This window comes from Mauremys reevesii, linkage group 10 (assembly GCF_016161935.1).
Source record: "Mauremys reevesii isolate NIE-2019 linkage group 10, ASM1616193v1, whole genome shotgun sequence".
Taxonomy (NCBI): Eukaryota; Metazoa; Chordata; order Testudines; family Geoemydidae; genus Mauremys; species Mauremys reevesii.
In genome coordinates, this window is record NC_052632.1 from 8,068,705 (window position 1) to 8,092,316 (window position 23,612).

Below are 23,612 nucleotides of genomic sequence, written 5' to 3' on the forward strand. Positions count from 1 at the left end.
GGGAGGTCTTGGGGGTGGGGAGAGAGGGGGTCAGATGCTGCCCCCAGGAGGGAGGCCTGAGGAGGAATGGTAGAGTGAAATTGCTGTGTGCCCACCCCATAGCGGCAGCTCCTGTCCCCTTGTGCTGGCTGGGCTTGTCTCCTGGAGCCAGGCTTTGCTACCTGGCATGGGGTCACGTTGCAGTGCCGTTGAGGTTTGCCCCCGCCCCACGCTGGAGGGGCAGCTGAGCTAAATTTGAGTGGCGCACATATTCACAGCACCCCTCCCTCAAATTTGGCCCAGCTGCCCTCCTGTTAGGGGGCCAGGGCCAAACCTGAGCAGCGCGGTGACCTCGTGCACCGGGGGGGCAAGGTTGCAACGCCTGGAGCAGGGAGCTGAGCCCAGCCAGCCCTGTGGGACAGGAGATTTGGGGGGTCAGACCAGGAGAGTCCCCTGAAACCCGGGACTGTTAGGTTACTGTTACTGATCATACACGTGGGGCCAGTGCAAGTAGATGCCGGTGGAAGGATTCCCACTGGCTGCAGTGGGCCTGTAACAGGTCACCATACTCACCTGGAAGGACGCATGTCAGCTGGTGGGATGGCTCCGGGGGGAGGGGGAGTGCGTATAGGAAGAAAGCAAAATAAATTAACGTGGAAGAAAGGGAAAGCAAAAATGCCCCATCTGGGGGTTCACCTGTGACTGGTAAGTGTGGAACCCGACCCTTCCCAAAGGCAATGTCCTTTGCCTCCCAAATAGCAAAAGCATCATCCTTCCCATGAGGCGCTGTGCCAGGGGAGAGGGAAACGGAGCTGAACTGCTCCCTGGGGACTTTGTAAGGGTTGTCATTAAACATCTGTAAAACGTCACCTTTAGTCCAGCTGGTGTCAGTGACGCTCCCACAGGGCTACACTGCACAGGTCACCCTTGTTCCTCTTCCGAGAGGCACCGGGGTAACTTGCTGGGAGGCAAATGACTCCTGGAATAACACGTGGAGGGGACAGTGGCCCGTGTTGATGCATCCTGAACAGGAGTGGGGGCTTAGTCCCCCCAGCAGCATCTCCATTCCCCACCCACCACAGACCCCGCGCAGGGCTATGCAGTGGACAGGGAATGGGCAGCATGCAAGCCAGGGAGAGGAAGGGGTAGGGCTGGGGGTAGGGGACCAGTAATCCCCCGTCACCAGGCCTGTGATGCTCATGGTGGAAAGGGAATACATTCTTGTGCTTTATTTTCCATGGCCTTTTCTCTGTGGGGCTCCCCGTTTAGAAGTGGGTCCACTGGAGCTGTGCTCCCGATGGCAAGGGTCAGAGATGCTGCGGAGTGCCCTGGGCTCCCATTGGTTCCCTTTCTTGCCTAGGATCTGTTGGGTTTGTGGGCAGCTCTTTGATCCATCTTCCTCGGAGACAAGTCTACAAGAGGGAATCTTTTCAAGTTCCCCCTCCCTTTGCCACTGGCTCTCCTGGGGTTTCCTACGCTGGGGAGTAATTTGGCCCTGTATGTAGAAAGTTAATCTAATGATTCCATCTATGGTGTACAACACATTCTGACCCCGGGCCTAATTGTACGGGGGTTAGACGCAGAATTTATGTATGGTGCAAACCCTTGTTATAATGCCCTGATCTGTGCTGTCATTGCTACACCAGGGTGGGTGGCACCAGATCGTTGAGCCATTTTCTTAACAGCTGGCTTATTAATGTTAATAATCTGGGGCTTGTAGCTGCTAGTGTGATACAATCAGGGGTTGGACCCTTATTGTGGTAGGTACTATAATAATGAAAAGATGGTCTCTGTGCTAAAGAGCTTACGTCTCTGGCGACGGTGGATACAGCCACCAAACTAGAAAACCACAACACAGCAGGGAGACGGTTCTGATGGCTGCAGTGTGTCGTGATCTCAGCTGCCTAGCCAGTAACCCGTGTGTTCTGTCATTGTTTGCCTTTCCCTAAAGTTCCGGTTCATGAGTTTGTGGCCTTCAGCATGGGACAGCCAGTCGGCTTAAACAGTAACTGTCCTGTTGAAACACAGGACAAAAGTGCAATGACATTTCTGCCTGACTCTATCAACACCCCCAAATGTAGCTACCCAGTGATGTCACCTGAGCAAAATTAGCCTTTGCATCAAATTTTCAGAAGCACCGAAGTCCCATTTTCAAAAGTGACTTAGACACTGAGGTACCTATGGCTTATCTACATGGTGAGTTGCAGTGGAGCAAGCCAGGGTGTGCAGTAACCGTCCCTTGTGGAGATTGCTACGGTGCAGTGACAGTCCCAAAGTGTGGCGTAGCATACTGCTAGAACTCACTGTGTAGACAGGCCCTTAGTCTCATTGAAAATCAGTTGTATTTAGGAGCCCAAGTGCCACATTTCTGCAGGATTTTGCGTCTTAAGCACTTGGAGCTTTTGAAAATGTTACCGTTTCATATCAGCCACTAGGTATTGTATGAAGTCTTGTTGAACCCTCAAATGGCAATATAAAAATTAGGCTTGTGTTGTGTCATTTTAATATTTATTTATAGTCTCATTACGGTTGTTGGGGGGGCCCCACAAACATAACATATTACATATAATGAGCCAGATCCTCAGCTGGTGGACATAGGCCTAGCGGCGTTAACGTCAGTAGCACTACACCGATTTAGACTAGCTGAAAACCTGGCTCAGTGTATTTGGCATATTTCATATACCAGCAGCAATCCAGTGCGTGGGAAAGGATTTTTTCAAGGTTTCTTGGAGGGCAGGGAAAAATCCATGTTAAAAAGTTAGTCTAACCACATTACGAAATAGTAATCTCTCTTAACCAGCTCATAAAACGTTCTGTTTCGTCGGGAAATGTAAAGTTCCCTAATAACTTTTCCAAAGGTCTCTGGTGATGTATTAAGGTCTCTCTACATCGAAGGGGCTTGATATAAAATACAGCCCAGGAGCATGAAAGAGAGCAGACTGTCTTTGGATGAAAGGTTGTTATTTAATGCTTATGTCATAAGCATTAAATAACTCCTAAATTACTCCTAAATGCAAGTCTGTCTTAAAACTCATTGTTCAGCTAAATGAACCACAGATTTCATGTAATGCCCGCAAATGTGCTGCATGGAGAGCAGCAAATAAGAGGAAAAACAAAGAAAGTCGACATATTTTTATCCACAAAATAACAATGGGGTTTCTTCTCACCTTCAGTTTCTTGCAATCCAATTGAACAGTGCTGGTAATAGTTTAAATAGGTGCTAGTTTTCAGGCATCAAATGTGTGGAACATTGTCCTCAAACAGGTATAAGTTCTAAATGTGTGTTAGTCATATGATGACTTTCCCCATCTTTAATCATTGTCTCTTAGCTGTGTTTTCTCTGCAGGCTTGACTTGGTCTGAAGTAGCAGTTGTTATGGCCAAAAAACCAAGCGCACTAAAAATAGAGATGTAATGCAACCTGTGTTAGCCCATATTAGGAAGCCTCTGCTGAAATATTAAAAAGAAGATTTCCACAATAAGCAGTGCTGAAGGTGTAATTTAATTAAATGTTTGTAGGCATTAAAAGCATTTACATTAGCACTAACCGGATCCTGCAAACCCGGCGGGTAGCTCTAGTGAGTTCTTCAGGGCCCTAGCTTTCTGAATAGCAAGTTTAGAGCTGAATTAACATCAAGTCAGAGACCCCTTCTTGTTGGTAAATATCAGCCTTAGGGCCATTTCACCACTGGTTTGGGAGTGTGGTGTAGGTGACTACAGCACTGATCCATGCTGTGTGAAACTCCGAGCACAAGTGCAGCAGTTATAATGCAGAGCAGGGAGTGTCCCTGGGTTCATGTCCCTCACTGGACAAGTGCAAAAGAGAAGCAAACAGATGCATCCAGATATAAGCACTGTGTAGATTCTTTCCCACCCGCTCGGGATCTGGTCAGAGTAGAGCTGTTCTACTCCCTTGTTCAGCTCCTAGTAAAAGTTAGTGTGAGATTCCTTTGTAGCTTAACAAAATTTAAGCTGGCAGGTGCTATTGAGCTAAAAAGTTGGGTGACACAGTCCTTAATTTCAGGATGCTGCTGTTCCTCCTGTTGTCCTTCTGAAGAGGAAGGCAGTCAGGTGGATTGTAAGAAGCTACTAGATGCTGCTTAGCATTTTAGTTGAAAAAAAGAGTCTGTTAATCTCTATATCACCGTAACGAAAGCATCAGACCTAGGGAATAGAGCCAGGGACTGGGAATCAGGATTCTCCTGGGTTCTAGTCCCAGCTAGGCCATTCACCTTCAGCAGATCAATTGGACTAATCTTGGGCACCTCTACTTTTGAGTGGCCAACACTAGAACGCCCCCGAGGATCTTAACAGCTGCAGATTTCTTTGTTGCTTGGAGCTGTAGGTTCTGGGCCCCCCTAGCTATCTAATATTGGCCACCCCAGAAGAGAGGCACTCAAAATCAAAGGCCATTTTGAAAATTTGGAGCTTAACCTCTCTCTCTGAGGCCCAATTTCCTTATTTGTAAAATGGGGCTAATAATACTGAGCTGGCAGGGGTGTTGTGAAGCTTAAATTGGCTCGGAAAGTGGCTTCATAAATTGGCAGCTTCTTTCTCAGCAGATCTGCTGCCTGTGTAATCCGACGTATCTGCTTACATTAGGGATTAAAAATAACTATTATGCTCGTGCTGCAGAGCCAGCCGCAGTTATGGGGATTCACTTGTGGCTTGTGCAGAAGAAGTGTTAAGTTTCCCGTGCAGGGCTTTCAGTTATATCGCTGGAGCTCCAGGGGAGATAGCAGGGTGGTGGAGTTCCAGTCAAGGGGACCAGACTCTGCCCTCAGTTATAGATGTGTAGCCCCTGGTTGGGTGCATCTCTTCTGGCTCTCTCAGCCCCACCAGGAGTGATAATAGGTTGGCTGTCAGAGCTCAGGCTGAGTTTGTCAGACTGACATTCGCAAAAAGACTCTTCGTAAACTAAGCACGTTTCCTGAAGACTCACTAAGAAAAAATAAACCTGGAACCCCGTGATGTCATTTTTGTGGTAATTTTTCATGGCATATTAATATTAGTTTAGCACTTTGAGATCCTTGGCTGTAAAGGCCTGTGCAGGTCTATTGTTTGTTTATTATTGAACTAAATTCTTCACGTGTCAGATGCCTAGGTTTGACGTTTCATAGGCTATACACTCCCACACAAACATAACAAAGTTTTTGTGTTCTAGTAGCTTCCAAAAGGCTCCAGGCAAGATTGTCTCTTACTGCATGTTTGTGCAGTGACTGGCGCCACAATTTACAGTCCAATTAGATAGCACAGACGATGAATGGGAGGGGAAACTGAGGCACGGAGACACGACGTGACTTGCCCCAGGTCACTCAGCAGGTCAGTGGCAGAGCCAGGAATAGTTGTCCACTACACTATGCTGCTGCTCTGTATTAATTTTAATATGTCTCCTCTGACTGGGATCTTATAAGATGAGCTGTGTTTCTTGTTGGATCAAGACCTCCAAAGAAAACCCCGGTGGCATAGGGAGAAGTGGTGGTGGTAATTCAGGTGTTGGCAGCCTTTCCTCCAAGCTTCGGTCGGACCATTGATCCAGTAAGATATATGGGGCCATTGTGCTTACGGGGGTGCTGACCTTTATTAAGTCATGAGGACGAGGGCCTGCTCACATGTTGCTGGAGATGAATGGCATTTTGACAAGAGTAAGGGTGTTCGCTTTGGTGTGCTGGCTACATTCCAACTTGTGTAATCAGAGTCTCTCAAGAAAATTTCTTTTGCAGCTTGAAAATGGATTGCAGAGTCCATTACTTCCTGTCACAAACTCTTGGGTGCCGCCGTCTTCCCCCACAGTCAGTAGCCAGTGAAGTGACATGTATCCCCCAAAGTGTTGTATGAATGAGGATATCTTTGTGAAGTGATTTGTGCTGAAAATTGCTGTATAAAGAAAAGTAATAGCTTTTGATGGTTTTGGTGGGGGAGATAGTGATCTATTTTCCTAGGGCCTAATCCTGCAAATTGCTGAGTGCCCCTAGCTGCCATTGCAGTCAGCAAGAGTCGAGGCTGTGTGACACTTTGAAGAATAAATTGCTTACTCTGCCAAGCATGAATACACAAATCAACTGGTATCAGACCTGTGACAGAGAGCAGAATTAAAACGGAGAGTTGTGGAGGTGCTGTGTCCCGTCCTCCGCTCCCCCCCGCCCGCCCTGTTCTTTCACAAATAGGAGAGGTAACAGATGGGAGTGGGTGAAGGGGTGGTCAGCTTGACCTGCATTGTGTATCCATTTCCCAGAGGGAATTTCCTTCTGCTGCTGCCTTCTACACTAGCAGAGGGGACTCCATGCACAGCACAACCAACAAACTCTTTAGTTTGTATGGGGAATGATGCACCAGAAATGATATTGATGAAGGATGAGTGATGATTGTTAAAACTCACCTTGGCTGCTGCTAGCCATGTGACTCTGCGAAGCAGCGGCCTGCCAGACCCAAGGTTTGAAAGCAGGCTTCCAATCCCAGTGTGTGGGGCAGTTTGCGCCAAGCGCATGCGTGGCAGAGATGACGAAGACACCGTGTTCCATTGGGAGGCGAGCACGGGCTCTGCCAGCCCCTACAGCAGTGTCTGGGGATTTTGTTCTGAATTGCTGTTAGTGTCCGTTTTCCGCAGTGGGAGGGAGACCCAGGCATGTATGTAAGTAGCATTCATCAGGTTACAACTCCTCTTACGGCTCCTCCAGTACCTCCTGCTGAGGTTCTGGCTGCATGTTCCCTGCACCTCCTCCATGGACACGCAGTCAGGAGCTTTGTGGGTGGGGCCCTTTGCAAGCTAGAGCTCTGCTGGATTACTTCTCCACCAGTTCAGGTGAGCTGCTGGGTGAAGGCCATGGTCTGAATACTGCCTGGGTACCCATGGGCCCGAGGTCGAGGCCTGCGATCCCTCATACCTCCTCGTCAGTCTCCTTCTGTTACCTCGTACCTCCTGTCGGGTCTCTGCCCAGTGTCCTCTTATGGGTCCCTGATTTTCAGCCTTTGCCCCTGACTTCTGTTCCTGTTTTTTCATTTGTTGCCCCAAGATTTCAGTAGTGGCTTGGGTTCAGTGGTTCCATGGTTGAGGGGACGGCCCTTTAGTTCTGGGCGAGGGGGTGGCCCTGTCCCAGTACACGCAGTAGGTCCAGAAAGAGTTACTTAGCTTCCTTTCCAGCCAGAGGAAAGGTGCCAAGGAAGCACTTGTCAGGAGTGGAGCAGGGAGGAAAATTTCTGGAGTTAATGTGCTTTTTCTTCAGGATTGCTGTGGTTTTTGAGGGAAAAAAAAAATCTAACTCTGTTCCTCTGTATGTGAAACCTGCAGCTGCAAGGTAGCTGACATGCAGAGGGCCTGATGGAAAGCCCAGGGGAAGCAGTGGGAATCTTTCCATTGACATCCATGACCTTTGGATCAGATCCACTGTGTGAAAGAACATCTGCAGTGAAATTGGAATTCACACCTCTGTATCAGCCTGCACTGTAACGGCCTTCCTATGATGCCTTCTTTAGAGTGGCATGTGTACTGCATCCCATTCAGCGTAGTAACATATTCAGTGAATGCTCTGCCAACTATGTCAAGTTCTTCGGAAACCTAAGACGGGGGCTTAGTGAATCCATAGCATCTCTGAATCTCTCTGTTATAAATGCCAGCAGTTAGATACCCGGGTTTAGCAAACAGGGCATTGAGTCACATGGCGTTTGTGCCTTCACCTCAGTGCTATTGAGCTGTTGGACTCTTTCGAAGAAGCTGTTCAATAAACAGTCTGAGAGCTGCTTTGCCATCGAAACTAAACCAAGTGTGAAAGATGCAAGAGAATCATGCTCAGGTTAAATCAATGTATTTTTAAATAAACAAACATCCCGTGCTGTGTTTCTGGCAGCCCCGTGGGATTATTCAGTCTAACAATGGAACACGCGTGTACCTTGTTTAGATTTTGCTTTTCCCTCTTCTTGGGAACTGAACCTAGACATGTAAGTTTCCCTTTTGTTTCCAGTTAACCTCACCTCCTGGCCCTCAAGCACAGCAGCTCTTTACTCTCTGGGTTGCAAACACCGCCAGGGAAGGTAAAACCCAAACAAACTCCCTCTTGCCCCCACCTTTTTGTAGGTACATGGCTTCCAAAAACTGTTTTTAATGGATTTTTATTTTTTTTACTATCAGATTCTGAAAACTTTCAATTAATGTAAAGTATGGGACTAGACTGCCTGAGAATGGCCCTGAAAAATAACTTCACCGTGTCTGTTGTGTTAAATTCAGAATTGATCCTCTTTTAAAGGGATAGTTGGGTTTCCTTTCTTTTGGTATCCCACTTTTTAAATGATATGTCATGGAAAGGTCACCAGATTCTGTAGTTTTCACTACAGCAACAAACATGAGGACTGAAAAGGGTGAGGCCCAGCGACGGGGGTGCCCTTGATGCTGTCACGCTAGCACGTAACATGGGCACCACAAAACTTGTAAAAACAGTTTGTTCAAATGAAGATTCTACTAAGCATTTAGTCTGTGTTTGAATGGCTGATGTTGTTTTAGTTTGGGATTTCATGTGCTCATGGAAAGATCATCCACTCAAGGTTCATACCTCAGATAGGACGACGGCAAGACCCCCTGTTTCAGAGTGGGGTTTTTTTTTTTTGATACCTCTATTAAGTTAAGTTATAAGTTGGATACCTCTACTCAGTTATATTGGGTACAAGACACACACATTTGTGGGTGGATTTTCAGCTGTGGTCTCTAATCTTTTGTCCCCACTTTTGAGCTGTTTGTATCCATAACAGTCGGTTTGTGCACTCAGTTTGCATTCAGATGGGGTAGTTGTACATCTAACTTCCCCAGTTCAACATACAGATGCTGGCTTGTCTCGGTAATGCAGGCAAAAGTGGTTGCATGTCTGGAAGCAGGGGTGTCCGGTGAGAGTCCAGTTTGAAGCTGTTGGCCCTGTGTGAGTATGGAAATGCTAATATAATTTCCTCAGCCAGCTGGTGGAGAAGGCATTTGTATAGTGATGAATATCATACAGAGCAAAGAGAACTTCGAGCAAAGCAGTTTATGTTGTTTAGCTTTACCCTAAATTAGGGTATCACTCTAAGTTGTCCATTGACCATCAGAGCTCTTCGTGGATTGACACGGATTCCTCTGTTTCCCCTAATATATTTCGCACTGGAAGTTCTTGCTGAGCATAGGAGCTTAAGAACCCAGATTCCCAAACTTATGTGAGGTCAGCCGAGTTTCAAGGTGAGTGGAGGGAGAGGTGATGAGGAGTTTAACAAGGTTTCCATCCACAACCTCAAAGTTGGCCAACCCAAGTGACCTTCTGGGAGAGGGGTGTTAATTCTGTGCACATTGAGACTTCTCAAAAGTTTGCACGACTGCCCACCCCCACCCCCAGAAACACATTTGTCAAATTTTTGCACAGCTGCAGTTTCACAACCTTGTACAAGAATGTAGCAAGTGGGACCTACAAACCTTAGCTAGTTTCTCAGCCTACCGCTGAAGGACAGATGAGCAGCAGAGCAGCTGACTGTCGCATGCTGCCCGGACACCAGCCTTGCTCCTCAGAGCCCAGGTTGTGCTCCAGTGCAGTGGGCATACTTTTCCCTTGACCCGTGAGTGTCTTCTTTTCCACCAAGAGTGAGGAAGCGGAGTGAACACTGTGAGTGCTCGGACTTTATTGTTCTTTTGCTTAGGCATTTTTCACAGTTCAGTCATTGCCACGCTCAGACTTCTTGACTCAAGTCCAGGGCTGCCTCTATTAACAGCAGTCACTTTGGGTTACGAGGCAAGAATGACCACCTAAAAAAGGAAGGGCTTTAGTAATAGCAAAGTGTGTGTGTGGGGGGGAAGTTCTTAAAGGAACACTTCAAAATTCCACAAAAGCCGCATCATAGTTGTGTCACCAGCAAGGAACAAGTGGGCATTGGATGCGAAGGGTCTCAGAATGCCAGCTGGGATGAGTGCCAGCCCCCTGCACGCGAGAGCTATTCCGCTTGTCTGGGGATGCAGAGGATTGCCCTGCATAACCAAGCTGTAGGATTTTTTTCCCCCCACCAGCTGTAGCAGGAAGTCTGAAAATCTTTGGGACCCAACAGGGCTGCCAGCTCTGCATTTTCCCTACCTGGCAGCTATACAATATTCTGTCATTCCTGGCTCAGATCTGCAAGACGTGTGTGGGGAAAAGAGCATAGGAGACCAGTGGGACAGGAAAAGTGGGTGGTACTGGCTTGAAAGGGGCATGACCAGCACATGTGCTGTTTCAGCATCTCTTCAGCAGCCTCCACTGGTGCAACTTGAAACTGCTTCTCCACAGCAGAAACCGTGAAGAGAGGCTACAGAGAGACCCTCTTCTAAACCCCCACCTCAGCATAATGTCAAGGCTGGTGCAAGGAATTATGCCCTTCTGTGCCAGCTAGGTGACTCTGGAGATGTACTTTCACCAAGAGGCTTTTCTCTGTCTCTGTAATATAAAAGTGTACTTGCTTTGGGAGAGCAGTGGGAGGAGATTAGATCTTAGCTTACTCTATGAAGCAAAGAACTTTTTTACTACTGGCTTGCTAATTCAGGGAGAAACCCTGATGTAGAGAGAATCTAAAATGGCAAGAGAAAGGTTTGACTCTTTCCAAAGGCAGGACAGAAGAACGCTAGTGGACATTACCCAAATCCTTTGCAATTAGTTGTGGTGCCTTTTAAATGTCAGGCATTCCCCCTGCACATACTGTATTTGTGCTGATAGGGGTCTGCTGTCCAGACAGGTAGATTCCAGGTGTACATAGATGATCTGGATTTCATTCTTTATGTCCTATGCCCTGTCTTGCACTGTGTGAAACGTGAGCCCCTCAGTTCTCATCTGTGTGTTTGGGAAGCTTTTTAATTCCATAGACTTCTTACCTTACATGATTCCCTGAAACACAAAGTTGCTTATAACTGGCTCATTGTAGCTGCATGCAGGAATGTCCAAGTGTTCTTTTAAATACAATTTTATTGCGGAAACCTTCTGTCCACCTAATGCTTGATGCAGAAATTACTGGGTGAAGATCTCTGGTCCTGTGCTTTGCAGGCTACCAAAACTAGGTGATCATAATGATCCCTTTTGGCGTTAAAATACATGAATCTAATCCAATGCACTGCATATCCTTCTTGCAGAGTCTGTATTGGCTCCTGCTGGATTTTATGGCAACCGTGTAAAAACGTTCTTGCATTTGACGCTGGCCCACGTCGCTGTGTGATTTATATTTATAGCACACTTCAAAATGAGTGTGTTTAATTTGAGGGGGGGAGTTAAAAAATGATCTAAGGTGTGCTCCTTTGAGTGTTAAAGGCTTAGGGCCAGATTTTTAACTGGTGTCAGTCAGCCTAGCACAGTGGAGCTAGGCTGTGTCACACCAGCTGAAGATCGGTACCTTGAGTTCATTAGGGAATTACAAGGACTTCGATTCTATTGGGGAAATGCTGTCGCTTTCCAGTAAGATGCCACTCACCAGGAGGAGGTTCAGAAATGCCAACTATCGCTTGAAAATGTTTTGAATGGAATGAATCTCCTGCAGCCCAGCGTACATATTCATATGCTAACCATTAAGGTGCTGCTGCTCAGGACGAGGGACTCTGTGGACGGACAGAGAGAACACAGAAGCTTATTCACTGAATTTGAGTGAAGTCATCTCCCTTTCAGTGCTGGCAAGTTGAAGGGGTGCTCAGCTCTCCTACTTTCTAATATTCACAGTCAGTCCATTTTTATTTCATTTCACAGGCACTCAAGAATGTACAGCTCTCCTCCTCTGCAGGCAGCTTTGTAATGATTGCATGGTTTTCTGTAACTGCTGTGCAGTCTTTGGTACTAGGGCTTGTTTTCCTCCTAGCCGGCAGCGTGTAGATCCTCATTATTTGTGGGCACCTTTAGATGTAATTAACCCTTCTGGCTTACACAGATGCTCCTGTCTATCCTGTTATCTGCAACAGGGTATTTCCAAAGTGCGTTTAAAAAAAAAATCAAATGTCATGGCTGTTTTCTCAGTTTAAAAAAATGCACCAAGTGCTGACAGTTGATGCCTAAGGGACAAAAGCCTGCGCAGAGCAGTGCGGGAATGACTGCCAGACAACTGTGAGCGAGGCTGGGATGAACATGTGTGAATGTGTGCATTGATGAGATGGAATGAATGTATGAATGAACAGAAGTGCTCTTGTCAGTTTCAGGTGGGCATGAGGAAGCCTAACAACCATTGGCGTCTGGCTGCCTGAATAAAACAGATTCATTCAGGCGAAACGGACTATCGGGATGCTAGCATATTTACCAGACTGGTAATATAGGGCAATTCAAGCTGAGTTATGTAAGGGACTCTGGAAAACCAGCATCACAGAATAAACTTTGTAAACCGGGATCTTCACATTGCAGAATGTTGCTTTCCCAGGCAAGTCCCACAATAGACGGTGCTCAGAAGAAATCTGTTTCTCTCAACAACTAAACAGTAAAACTCTCTGCTTTGGAAAGCAAGGAAGCGTGTTTTTAGAATGCTCTGGCTCTTTGATTTATTTGCAGCGTGAAATAAAATTATGTCCACTTTATTGTCAAATACGACATGTACTATATCACTGCTTTATATGGGAATGTAGGGGCAGATTCTGCCACCCTGATGGGGAACTTTACTCCATGGATCGTGCCCATATTCCACAAGTAGTGCCATGATTTTAGTGGAAGTACTCACAGGAGCAAAGGTTGCAGAATCTTTACTACAATATTTTTCACCCTTAGCGATAAGCACAAGTGCTAATAATTTCAGTGAATACTGGGATTTGGTATCTTACGTATTGCAGAATAAATTGGTTCTCGATACTCATTTGCTTTTCTTTCATTTTACAACTGAAAACTTGAATACACTTTGACTGTAATGAGGAGTATAGCTTTAACGTTACATCTGTGTCCAGCTTGTCCGTTAATCATTCGTCAGATGCTTTACACATCTTTCCCTGAGCTTTGAAATGTGTAACATTTCTCATCTTTGAATGGGGCAGTTTTATTAATGTATTTTGTCACTTGGCTTTTGCTTTAATTTCCTCACTGAAGTGATTAAGTTCACACCATCTAGTATTTATTTTTCCTTATATAGTAGTTGACAATTGCTTCATATCTGGACTCCCTCAAAATGGTTCTGGTTTTCTTAGGGCCGTAGAATTTTAGGCCAAAAGGGACCGTTATGTTCATCTAGTCTAACCTCATGCATATTTCAGGCCATAGATTTCACCCAGTGATTTCTAGCCCAGCAACTCAGTTTTTTTCTAAAGGAAAAAATGACTCCAAGTGATGGAGAATCTACCGCATCTTTTGGTAGTCTGCTCCAGTTGCTAAATAACATTTAATGTCATGTGCATGTTTAAAGTGCACCAATCGTAATAGCAGCCACAGGAGTTTCTTGCAACTTCTTTGGCCAAAACAAAACCTTCCGAGGGTAAAAGATAGAGAAAATTCCCCAAATTGTCATTGAGCGCTCATTCCATAGTTGTCTAATGCTGCCACAGTACTATCCCCATCCTGAATCTGGCCTATGTCACCTTTTCTTCAGCAGACTTTCCATGACTATCATTTTGTTCCATTAAAATGTTCAGATGCTTTTGTTTAGGAGCAGGATTTTCAGTTTCTGTTGTTCTTGCAACAGTGTGATTCCTTTTCTGGTTCAACTACAACTTATTCTCTACATTCTGCCTTTTTTTTTTTTTTTTAATTCACTCTTTTACAGTACACCCATCTTTTCCCTCCTCTCTTTTCATAGATTTTCATGGTCTGATACAAATGCGTGCACACAGTTATGCATGTATTTATAATGGAAACTCCTGATTGGTTCCAGTGATGGACAGATCACATGGAAACTTAATTTAATTTAAGGCCAATCCAGGCTGAATTTGGAGGGAAGTCTCAGCTACAGTATGGTATATGTTACTGTGATCTACCTGCTAGAGCTAGAGGAGCCTTTAATATATACTTTATTTTCTAGAAAAGAAGAGACAAAAGAAGATGAAACCAGCAAATGACTGGCGAGAGCGAAGAAATGCCATCCGACTCACCAATGAGTATACAGTAGAAACCCTGGTAGTGGCTGATGCTGATATGGTGCAGTACCATGGAGCTGAGGCAGCCCAAAGGTTCATCCTCACAGTTATGAACATGGTACGTATTCACGTTGTTCTTGGAGAGTGAGTCAAGTGTTCTGATCTACAATGTGCTGAGGGTAGGGTTCGTTTTGAGGCTGATGGCTGAACCAGATCTCCAGTTTGAATTTGACACTGGTGAACGTTTGAGAGTATCTGAGCTAGATCTGGGAAAACCTCCCCTTTTTTCTGTGTTTAGTCTGAGCTGTAGGGGTGATTGTGAAGCTGAAGATTCAGATCTGAACCTCCTTGGCCCTATGGAAATCAAACTAGTTTGAGATCCTAGTTCAGGTTGAACTGATCTCTTCCAGGGAAACCTCCTTTTCCACTCCAAGTCTGGGGTGTCCATCCATGGTATCTAATAACTGTCTTCTCAACAGGTGGACATGCAGAAGCTGTGTTCCCACACAGATTTGTAAGGTGTTTAGAATATTGCTTCCCTAAGCGTTTTTATTTTCTAAACAGTAACTGGGATAATTCAAGTATCAGGGGGTAGCCATGTTAGTCTGGAACTGTAAAAAGCCGCAAAGAGTCCTGTGGCACCTTATAGACTAACAGACGTTTTGGAGCATAAGCTTTCGTGGGTGAATACCCACTTTGTCAGATACCATGGGATAATTCACTGGTTCCTGGGTGGGTCTGTGGTGATTACAAGTAGTCTTGTTTGTGCTTTCAGCTTTGGGACCCTGCTTCATTTTCCTCTGTGAATTTCACATCTGAGTCACTTGCAAAAACCCTCTTAAGTCAAGCTGAGTTGCTCATAATTGTGCGTGTAAGTGTATATAACACCCACAAAGTACAGCTGGGCAAGGATGTGACATAACTTTCTACGTGTGATAAAAGTATTGGAATGCTCTCACTTGGGCACTGCTCAGTGATCTCATTTGACATGCACACTGGAAACGTTTTCCCTTAAGAACTTGGAAAATTCTGTACCCCTTTCTTTTGTGAGAACATTGTATGCTTATCGTGTATTGTGCATTTCTCTTCCTTCATCCTTTATAACTAAAGGTATTTTTCCTTAAAACCGTTGGCAAAGATACTTTCATTAGAGTTGTCTTGCTACTGGCAACTTCCCCAGCTGAGGTCCTAGTCCCTTTTCACAGCGGCTTGTTGCCTTGTCATCTAACAAGGAAGCTTCTGACTTTAGTTGTTGAAACAAGGAGTAGGGAAGCTTTTAAGAAGCTGTTTCTATGCCAATGCCTGTTTAGTAGGAGGAATGGGATAAGAGGACTTGAGATGGAGCCTGAACCGAAATTCCAGATTCAGACTTTTGGGGAGTTTGGCTCTGGAACTAAATGTTGTAGATCTCCTCTATTTCTGTAATGGTCCAAATCAAATTCCAGGATCCTAATGATGGAGAAGTTGGGATCCAAATTGGAAATGTGGGTCTTGGACTCCTATATAAAGAAAAAGCACAAAAATAACCCAACTGGAAATAGAATTTTCCACTTGGGGCAGATTATTCCATTACTGGCCATAGATGTCTGGTCTGATCTGATCTGCCAAGGCACTTCCTGGGTTCCTAAAGATTTCCATGGAGCATCTGTTTTTGAAAAGTGGAGTGGTAAACTGGAATAGTACAAAACCAACAAGGAGTCTGGTGGCACCTTTTAACAAATTTATTTGGGCATAAGGCTTCTCGTTGTTTTTGTGGATACAGGCTAACATGGCTACCCCTCCGATACTGGAATAATACAGTTGAAGGCAATGGAGCTACCCCAGTAAAGGATCTGGACTTTGAGACACGTTTTATCTCATACAATTTATTATTATTTTTTTTTTATAGACAATGTTTGGCAACCTTGTTGCAAATTGCAAGCACCTGTACTGCAGGCGTGAGGCAGCATCCAGCCAAACCCCGTGGAATTGTTCACACTATGCTAGATAGATGTGGTAACACATCATAGCTGATGGAATTGTACTTCAAGAATGAGCTACTAATCCTGCCAGGGAAGTAGGAATCGGGGAGAGACACTTTCACCTCTAAGTTGCTAATTCATATCAAGTATCGCTGTTCGGTGACTCAGAGTTGCTAGCTGTTCTGGTGGCTTAAGAATTGAGTCTCCGCTAATAGGTGTTTGCAAAACCTCTCACGGCTGGTGCTAATTTTCTCCCAAGAGTCAGTGGCCGCAATGGCTGTGGACACTGAACTGTCCACTCACAGATGGCCGGGGTCCTTCCAGATCAGGATTGAGACATGTGAGCAAGGAAGTAGTGGGTGATGGGAGCTTGCACTCATCATGCTTGTGCTGTCTCAGCTCTGTAGCTAGAAAGCGATACTTCGTCCTCTTGGGCTGTCAATCTGTCACCTTTCTTGAGCACCAAACTGGCAGGAAAAAACTAAAACAAAATCTTGACGGTAATCCACAAGACCTAACCCAACAAATGAAGAGCTGAACGAGACACATCTCAATGCATAACCTCACTGCACAGCAATGGCCTTTTTTCTAAACATGTCTGTTGTTCCTTTAACAGGTGCTGATTCAATGGGGCCCCATTGTGTTATGAAATCTTTGGCTGGTTGAGCCCACGGGGAATTTAACTGATCTATTCCTTTAACAAGCTGACTCTTTTTTTTTATTATTACTACTTTACCTTCTAGTACGTTGTGAGGCTATTCACTGAACAAGGCTTCATTGTGTGTCTGTATTTATTTGGCTTGGTTCTTAGAAAACGTGGCTCTTTCAACAGATCTGTTCTCTTTACCATCCCTTCATTATGAAATGGCATTGTTGCATTTCAGGATGTGTTCAGTTTGGAGCACAGAAAGGTTATTCTTTGCATTGCCACACCGCCCCTATCCTGAATTTCGCCCACAAGCTTTGCAAGGGGTGGGTAGAAAATGTGTTTCTCTGAACAGATCTGTTTTTCAAGCTGCTTTTTGTCTGAGGCAAACCTATATGTTTACGTTGGTTGGGTGTGATTATTCTGGTTGTGCATCATCATGTTCTCTTTATCCTCCAGCTCTCGTTGACGGGATTCAGGGCCAAATCCAGATTTCTCAACACATCCCAAATTAATGAGTTGTACATAGATGACTTCCATGAGGTTTTTCCTCTGCCCGAGGGGAGGAGTAGCAGCAGAGCCTCTTTGTGACATCAACTCGTAGGGTGTTGACTGGTGGATCAGCTTGCTTGAATCTCATTCGTTAAAAGTACAGGGGTGAAAATCTTGGTTCCCCTGTAGTCAATGGGACTTTGCCATGAGCTTCAGTGGGGCCAGAATGTCATCTCAGGGGGAGAGAGATGAAAGGGTTGGGTTTGTTTAGTTTGGAAAAGGGAAGACTGAGAGGTGACATGATAGCAGTTTTCAGGTATCTAAAAGGGTGTCATCAGGAGGAGGGAGAAAACTTGTTCATCTTAGCCTCTAAGGATAGAACAAGAAGCAATGGGCTTAAATAGCAGCAAGGGAGGTTTAGGCTGGACATTAGGAAAATGTTCCTAACTGTCAGGGTGGTTAAACACTGGAATAAATTGCCTAGGGAGGTTGTGGAATCTCCATCTCTGAAGCTATTTAAGAGTAGGTTAGAGAAATGTCTATCGGGGATGGTCTAGACCAGGGTAGGCAACCTATGGCACGGGCGCCAAAGGCGGCACGCGAGCTGCTTTTCAGTGGCACTCACGCTGCCCGGGTCCTGGCCATCGGTCCGGAGGGCTCTGCATTTTTAATGTAATTTTAAATGAAGCTTCTTTAAACATTTTAAAAACCTTATTTAATTTACATACAACAATAGTTTGGTTCTATATTATAGACTTATCGAAAGAGACCTTCTAAAAACGTTAAAATGTATTACCGGCACACAAAACCTTAAATTAGAGTGAATAAATGAAGACTCGGCCCACCACTTCTGAAAGGTTGCTGACCCCTGGTCTAGAACAGTATTTGGTCCTGCCATGAGGGCAGGGGACTGGACTCGATGACCTCTCAAGGTCCCTTCCAGTCCTAGAGTCTGTGAATCTGTGTTTAAGACACTGGACTGTCACTCAGGGGATCTGGGTTGAATTCCAGACTTTCTGTGTGACCTTAGGAAAGTCACTTAGTGACTCTTTGTGCCTCAGTTCCCCATCTGTAGAATAGCACTGCCATGCCTCACAGAGGTTTGTGGAATGTTTCTGTGGAAAATGGGAGCCAGATATTTTCCTATATAAATAGGGTGAAAGATGTCCATATGGATCACACCTCACTGACTGCAGTGCTCAAGGTCCCTGGATCTCACTTCAGCACCTCTTCTGTGGCCTGTTGGGCTCTCTGGATATTGGTCAGGGGATAGGATTTGCCCATGGTATCTAGACTCTGCTGGTTCAGTTATTCTGCAGAATGGTGAGCTGCCTCTAAGAGAAACCAGAATGTTAATTTTGGCATTGAGGCTTTTATTTGAGCAAATAGGACATTACTGGTCAGGGGTTATTAATTTAACTTGTCGCTGTGAGCCATTACGCTTACTGTCAAGCCATAAAATAAGCATTAAAAGGGCTTATTAATGCATGTTATATTTAAATCAAGTGATCTGCTTTAAAGGATTTAATATCTATTTGTGATACAAGAGTTTCTGGGGAAAAGTCAGCATTACAAAATACTGTTTTATTGCCCCAGCTGGTAAATAAGAATCTTAAAAAAATATAAACAGCTATGAAAGCAAAACCCTTCTGCAATGACACAAACTCTGGATGATGTACAGCTAATTCTCTGTTTTTAATGGCACTCTCTGATCTTGCACTTTGAATAGACAACATATTTTTTTAAGACGAGGGGTTATTTATTATTATTCCTAGATGCCGTTCTAGAGGCACAGGCTTGTGTATTAAATAAATCCAATAGTAGAAGTTGTAAAACAGCCTTTTCCAAAACCATGGAGGATTTTTCATTCACGGTGCCCTCTTAATACATCAGTAGGAGCCAACGGAGCTCCAGAACTTTTGAGTTAAGTTTTTTAAGTTGCTGCTCTTGGAATGAAATCTTCCTTTATTTTCTCAAAAGGTGTGGCAACATCTTCCTCACCAATAAGAGAGTCCAAATTGCTTCATAATAGGATTTAAAAAATGAGCCAGTCAATAAAGTAGGCGTTGGATGCCACCAGCTAAACATGCAGCCCTGAAGTACATAATGAATTTTCGAAATTGGATGGTGTAGGGCACCGTTTCCCAAGCTTGGGAAGCCCTCAGCCCGCGCCGCTTCCAGCATCTCCCATTGGCCTGGAGCAGCGAACTGCGGCCAGTGGGAGCCGCAATTGGCCGGACCTGCGGACGCGGCAGGTAAACAAACCGGCCCAGCCCGCCAGGGCTTTTCCCTACACAGGTGGCGTCCCAAGTTTGGGAAACGCTGGTGTAGGGGATATGGATACATGCAAACGTCAGCAGAACTGTAAGAGGGGAAAACCTGAGGCTCTCCAGCAAGCCAATCCTAGAGAGACTTAAACTGTTTAGGATAGAGGGATGTATAAGTGACCCGGTTCATTAGTGACTGACAATATAAAGACCCATGCTTCTGCTTATATGTGAACTTCCTAAAAATGTCCCCTTGCCCCCTCCATTGTTATCAAGATTGCTGATGCTACATTTATCTTCCTTTGCCAGTGTTCATCTGCGTGAATCTCTTCATTGATTTCTTCCTTTTCCACATCAAAGTAAAGCCCCTTGGCCTCAAGGCTTTGCACAATGCTGCTGTACTGCATTTCTGCTCTCCTTGCCTCCTGTTTTTCCCTTTGCATTCCCTGACTTAACTGCCAGGTCTCCCTCTTCCACTCTCAGCTTCACACCTTCTTTTGTGCGCTCGCTATGCTCTGACTTCCCAAAAAACAAGTGTCCTGCCTTTCTTTTTCAAATCCCACTTTAAAATGCACTTCTGTAGCTCATCCATGCGGCCAGTCCATCACTGTCTGCTCCCATTTTTGTTTAATCTGATCTTGCATTTTTCTCCATTAGCGTGGAAGCTCCTTAGATCCTCTGCTTGTTTGTAGATTTGTCTGTGGACTTGTTAAGTGCTGTGTTACTCTCGCTTCATAAAAAAAAAGCTCCTTCTAGGTTCAGGTTCATGTCTGTTTCTGTAGCTATGAGACTATGACTTTGTTTTCTTGTTGCTGCTCCTCTACTTTTCTAAGAGTCTGCTTACAGCAGTGGCCATCTTGGAGATGCACACGCTGCTTTCTCATAAAGATTTTCCCCTCTTTTTGTTCTATTTTGTTTTTATTATTTTCCCCTTCATCCCTTCAAAATAAATTGCTCTTGAAAATACGAGGCTAAGCTGTCAATAGTAATAGCAGTGCTCTGAGCTTTGAGGAAGGACCATACATAGGGCATCTGTTTGTTTTTTGGGGGTTTATTAATTTCATTTGGGGGAGTTTATTTTTAGCAATATTTGAGTTTTATGTGGATGATCAAAAATTGTTGGCTTTTTTCCTCTGTATGTATTGTAATGAGTCGTGCATATAATATATTACTCATTAGAGTAGTATATAATGTTAGAAACAGTACTACATTAAAGCACACTAGGGAACCTTTAGTGCACACTAGCAGGGTCTCCACGGACCAATTAATGCACAAGAGTTTAGTGCATTTTAGAAATCACCCCCCATAGCCTGCATTACTGCTCCATGTAGACAAACCCTTAGATACAAGTAACCATTTCTGATGTTTTTCTGGTGTTTATTGGATAAATGCAGTTTTATTTATTTTTTTGTATTGGGGGTATCTTGTTGGTATTTATTGATTAAAACCTGAAATTGGAAGCTATAACTTTATTCAACTAGTAACACTTACGCTGAGGTGTTCTGATGGCTTCTGACAGTTTTCCAGAACTTAGTGTAAAAGCAAACAATTCAAACTGGTTCTGTGAGCATTTCTCGCTTGGTGGCAGAGAACTGTCAGGATTTCCAAAACCGTAGCATGGTAATTTACATAGGCACTTTTGTTCTGTAATCGTCTGATTTCATAAACCTGAAGACAGACTTAGATTAAAAAATGAAAGTGCATTTTTGGATTTAGATAGAATGTTGATTGCAGTTTGGTTTTGATCTTACCCCTCTTTGAGGCAGAATACAGCCTGGATAAGTAATTGTAGTGTGTACACTTAATATTCCTGCAGCTGTTGCTAAGCCATTTGATTAATGTAAAAGCCTCTTGAAGCAACAAGCAGTAACATGAAGTTAATGATTCCTTGAATGTTATTAAGAGGAGAAGTTTTTATGTTGGCCTTTAGGAATAAAACTGGTTTACTCTCTGGAGTGGTCTTCTGCACTCTGAAGTGCACAGTTCATTCTGGCATTTCTCTTTGAGATGCATTTGTAGTAGCAAAATCACACAAAATACTATACATCGTTTGTTCAGAGATACAGACCATAAATGCAGATCTCTATCTCTGTGGCCTTCGGCTGGAATATGCAGACTCAGGAGTTCTCATGGTTACTCGGCTACCTTGCACATGTCCTTAGGGTCATGATCTGGATTCTTGCGGTGGGGGCTGGGGACATGAAGGGAATGAGTATAAATACATCACCATCGTCTATAGGTTCCTTTTCCCTGGTGGCTGGAAGAACATCCTTTCACAGCTCTGAGAAAGCTTTACCTCAAGTAAACCTTGCAAAGTATTGAATATCTCTCTCTCTTTTTTTAATGTTTTATGTTGTAGTTCGTAAGCTCAGTTTTAGGTGGGAGTTAAGAGATCCCATGTATCAGAGGGGTAGCCGTGTTAGTCTGGATCTGTAAAAGCAACAAAGAATTCTGTGGCACCTTATAGACTAACAGACGTTTTGCAGCATGAGCTTTCGTGGGTGAATACCCACTTCTTCGGATGCAAGAAGAAGTTGCATCCGAAGAAGTGGGCATTCACCCACGAAAGCTCATGCTGCAAAACGTCTGTTAGTCTATAAGGTGCCACAGAATTCTTTGTTGCTTTTAAGAGATCCCATGGTACTTTTCAAAACAAGTAAGGGAAAACCTTGGTAACCTGGCTAACACTCTCACTCATAAATGTGGTCTGATGGCCAAGGCTATGCAGGAGCTGCTGTTTGCGTGCAGGGCTTTAAAAAAATCCACATGACCCATCCTCGGGCTTCGTAAAGTTCAGAGCCTACAACAAACGATCTCATGCATGCGTGCACGCTCCTCTATCTCTGCACCTCCAGCCAGGGGAACTCTGGTGGAGTTTGGTTCCTCTCAGTCTAAGTTCAGCCTGCCTGGGCTGTGTTCTGTGCACGAGAGGGCAGGCCAGGACAAATTGGGCCAAACGGGCCTTTACTCCGTGTCACATCCCTGTTGCCTTCAAAGAAATAGGGAGAAAGTGAGGCAGGTGCTGAACAAGACACAAAGGAGGAGCCATGCTTCCTGCCCCAGGTAGTTCACAATCTGAACTAGATGCAAACGAGACTCATTGGAGAGAGAGAGACGTGATTCTCTGGTTGAGGGTCTAGCCTTGAAGTGTTGCTGATTTATAAGGGGGGCGGGGAGAACGTTGCAGCAAAGCTCTGAATAGGTAATTTGGTTTAAGGAGCAACTTCTTTCAGACATAAGTCTCATTCTTTTGTTCCTCTCTTGCTTTTTCCTCTGTTCCTCCTTCGTTTCCGTACCTGCTTTCGCCTTTACTGTCCCCCTTCCCTGTCTGCTTTTGATGACTCCTCACAGAGTGCGAGTCAAGAGAGTGCAAAGAACAGACTGGGGTTGCTTGTCCTCTCTCTAAGGGGGGGCACCATAAGCAGGGCCAGAGGATGGGCGTGACCTTTAGCCAGCCCTGTGCAGTCTTCTCATCACTTGCCCTCAAGTCAGTGATTTCGAACCCTCCCTGCTGCTGTAATCACGTCTTCCTGTGCCTCTCTTTCTCTCCACCCCCACCCCCAGAAATTTGCAGTTCTGTAACTGGAGACAGAAATTATATGGTTAAAGCCTAGAATGGTGGTTCTTAAACTTTGGTCCATGGAACGGTTGCTGGTGGTCTGCAGAAAGCTGGCAGGTTACTGATGTTGGCTCTTCTTGTTCCAAACGGCCTGATTTTATTAAAAGACACTAAAAATACAGGAAATGTTCTTACTTTTCCAGGCCGGGAATGGATGCAGTGGCCTCAGGGGTGTGAGGCAGTCGCGAGTGGGAGGGAGGCTGGTCTGGGTTTTCACAAATGGGAAGGGAGGTTCCCATGAGTCAGTCTCTGTATTAACAGATGTGTTCCTCACCCTGAGAGAGCTTGGGAATCTCCACACTAGGAAACCCAGTATCCCAACGGTAATGATCTCCACCCTCTCCCTTAGAGCCGTTGGCTCCTGTTGTGCCTATGGCCAGTCAGACATGGTGAGTTAACATCTTTGATGCTGTTGTTTAATGGTGGTTTCCCTCAAGGCTGGGTGAAGAAGGCGGAGGTGGTGATTGCCATAGGAGAGGCCTAGAGACTTGAATTATTTTATTTTAAACAGAAACTTGGATTCCATGGGATTCTTTACTTGGGGACACGGGCTAACTTGCCTAAGTTGACTACATGTTGGCTACCTCATTGGCCAGCTTGGTCTCTGTAGAGTACCTACATATAACTCGTTATCATAAAGCATCTGGGATTGG

General features: G+C 44.9%; 1 protein-coding gene across 5 annotated transcripts in view; it reads left to right on the forward strand.

The window, feature by feature from the left end:
- Nucleotides 1-23,612, forward strand: part of ADAMTS17 (ADAM metallopeptidase with thrombospondin type 1 motif 17) — a 265,853-nt gene that overhangs the window by 19,431 nt on the left and 222,810 nt on the right. For all 5 annotated transcript variants that reach the window (XM_039492977.1, XM_039492975.1, XM_039492976.1 and 2 more), the window contains one exon: nt 13,920-14,092. In XM_039492977.1, the coding sequence (XP_039348911.1) occupies nt 13,920-14,092 (173 nt within the window). The remainder of the gene's footprint in view (nt 1-13,919; nt 14,093-23,612) is intronic.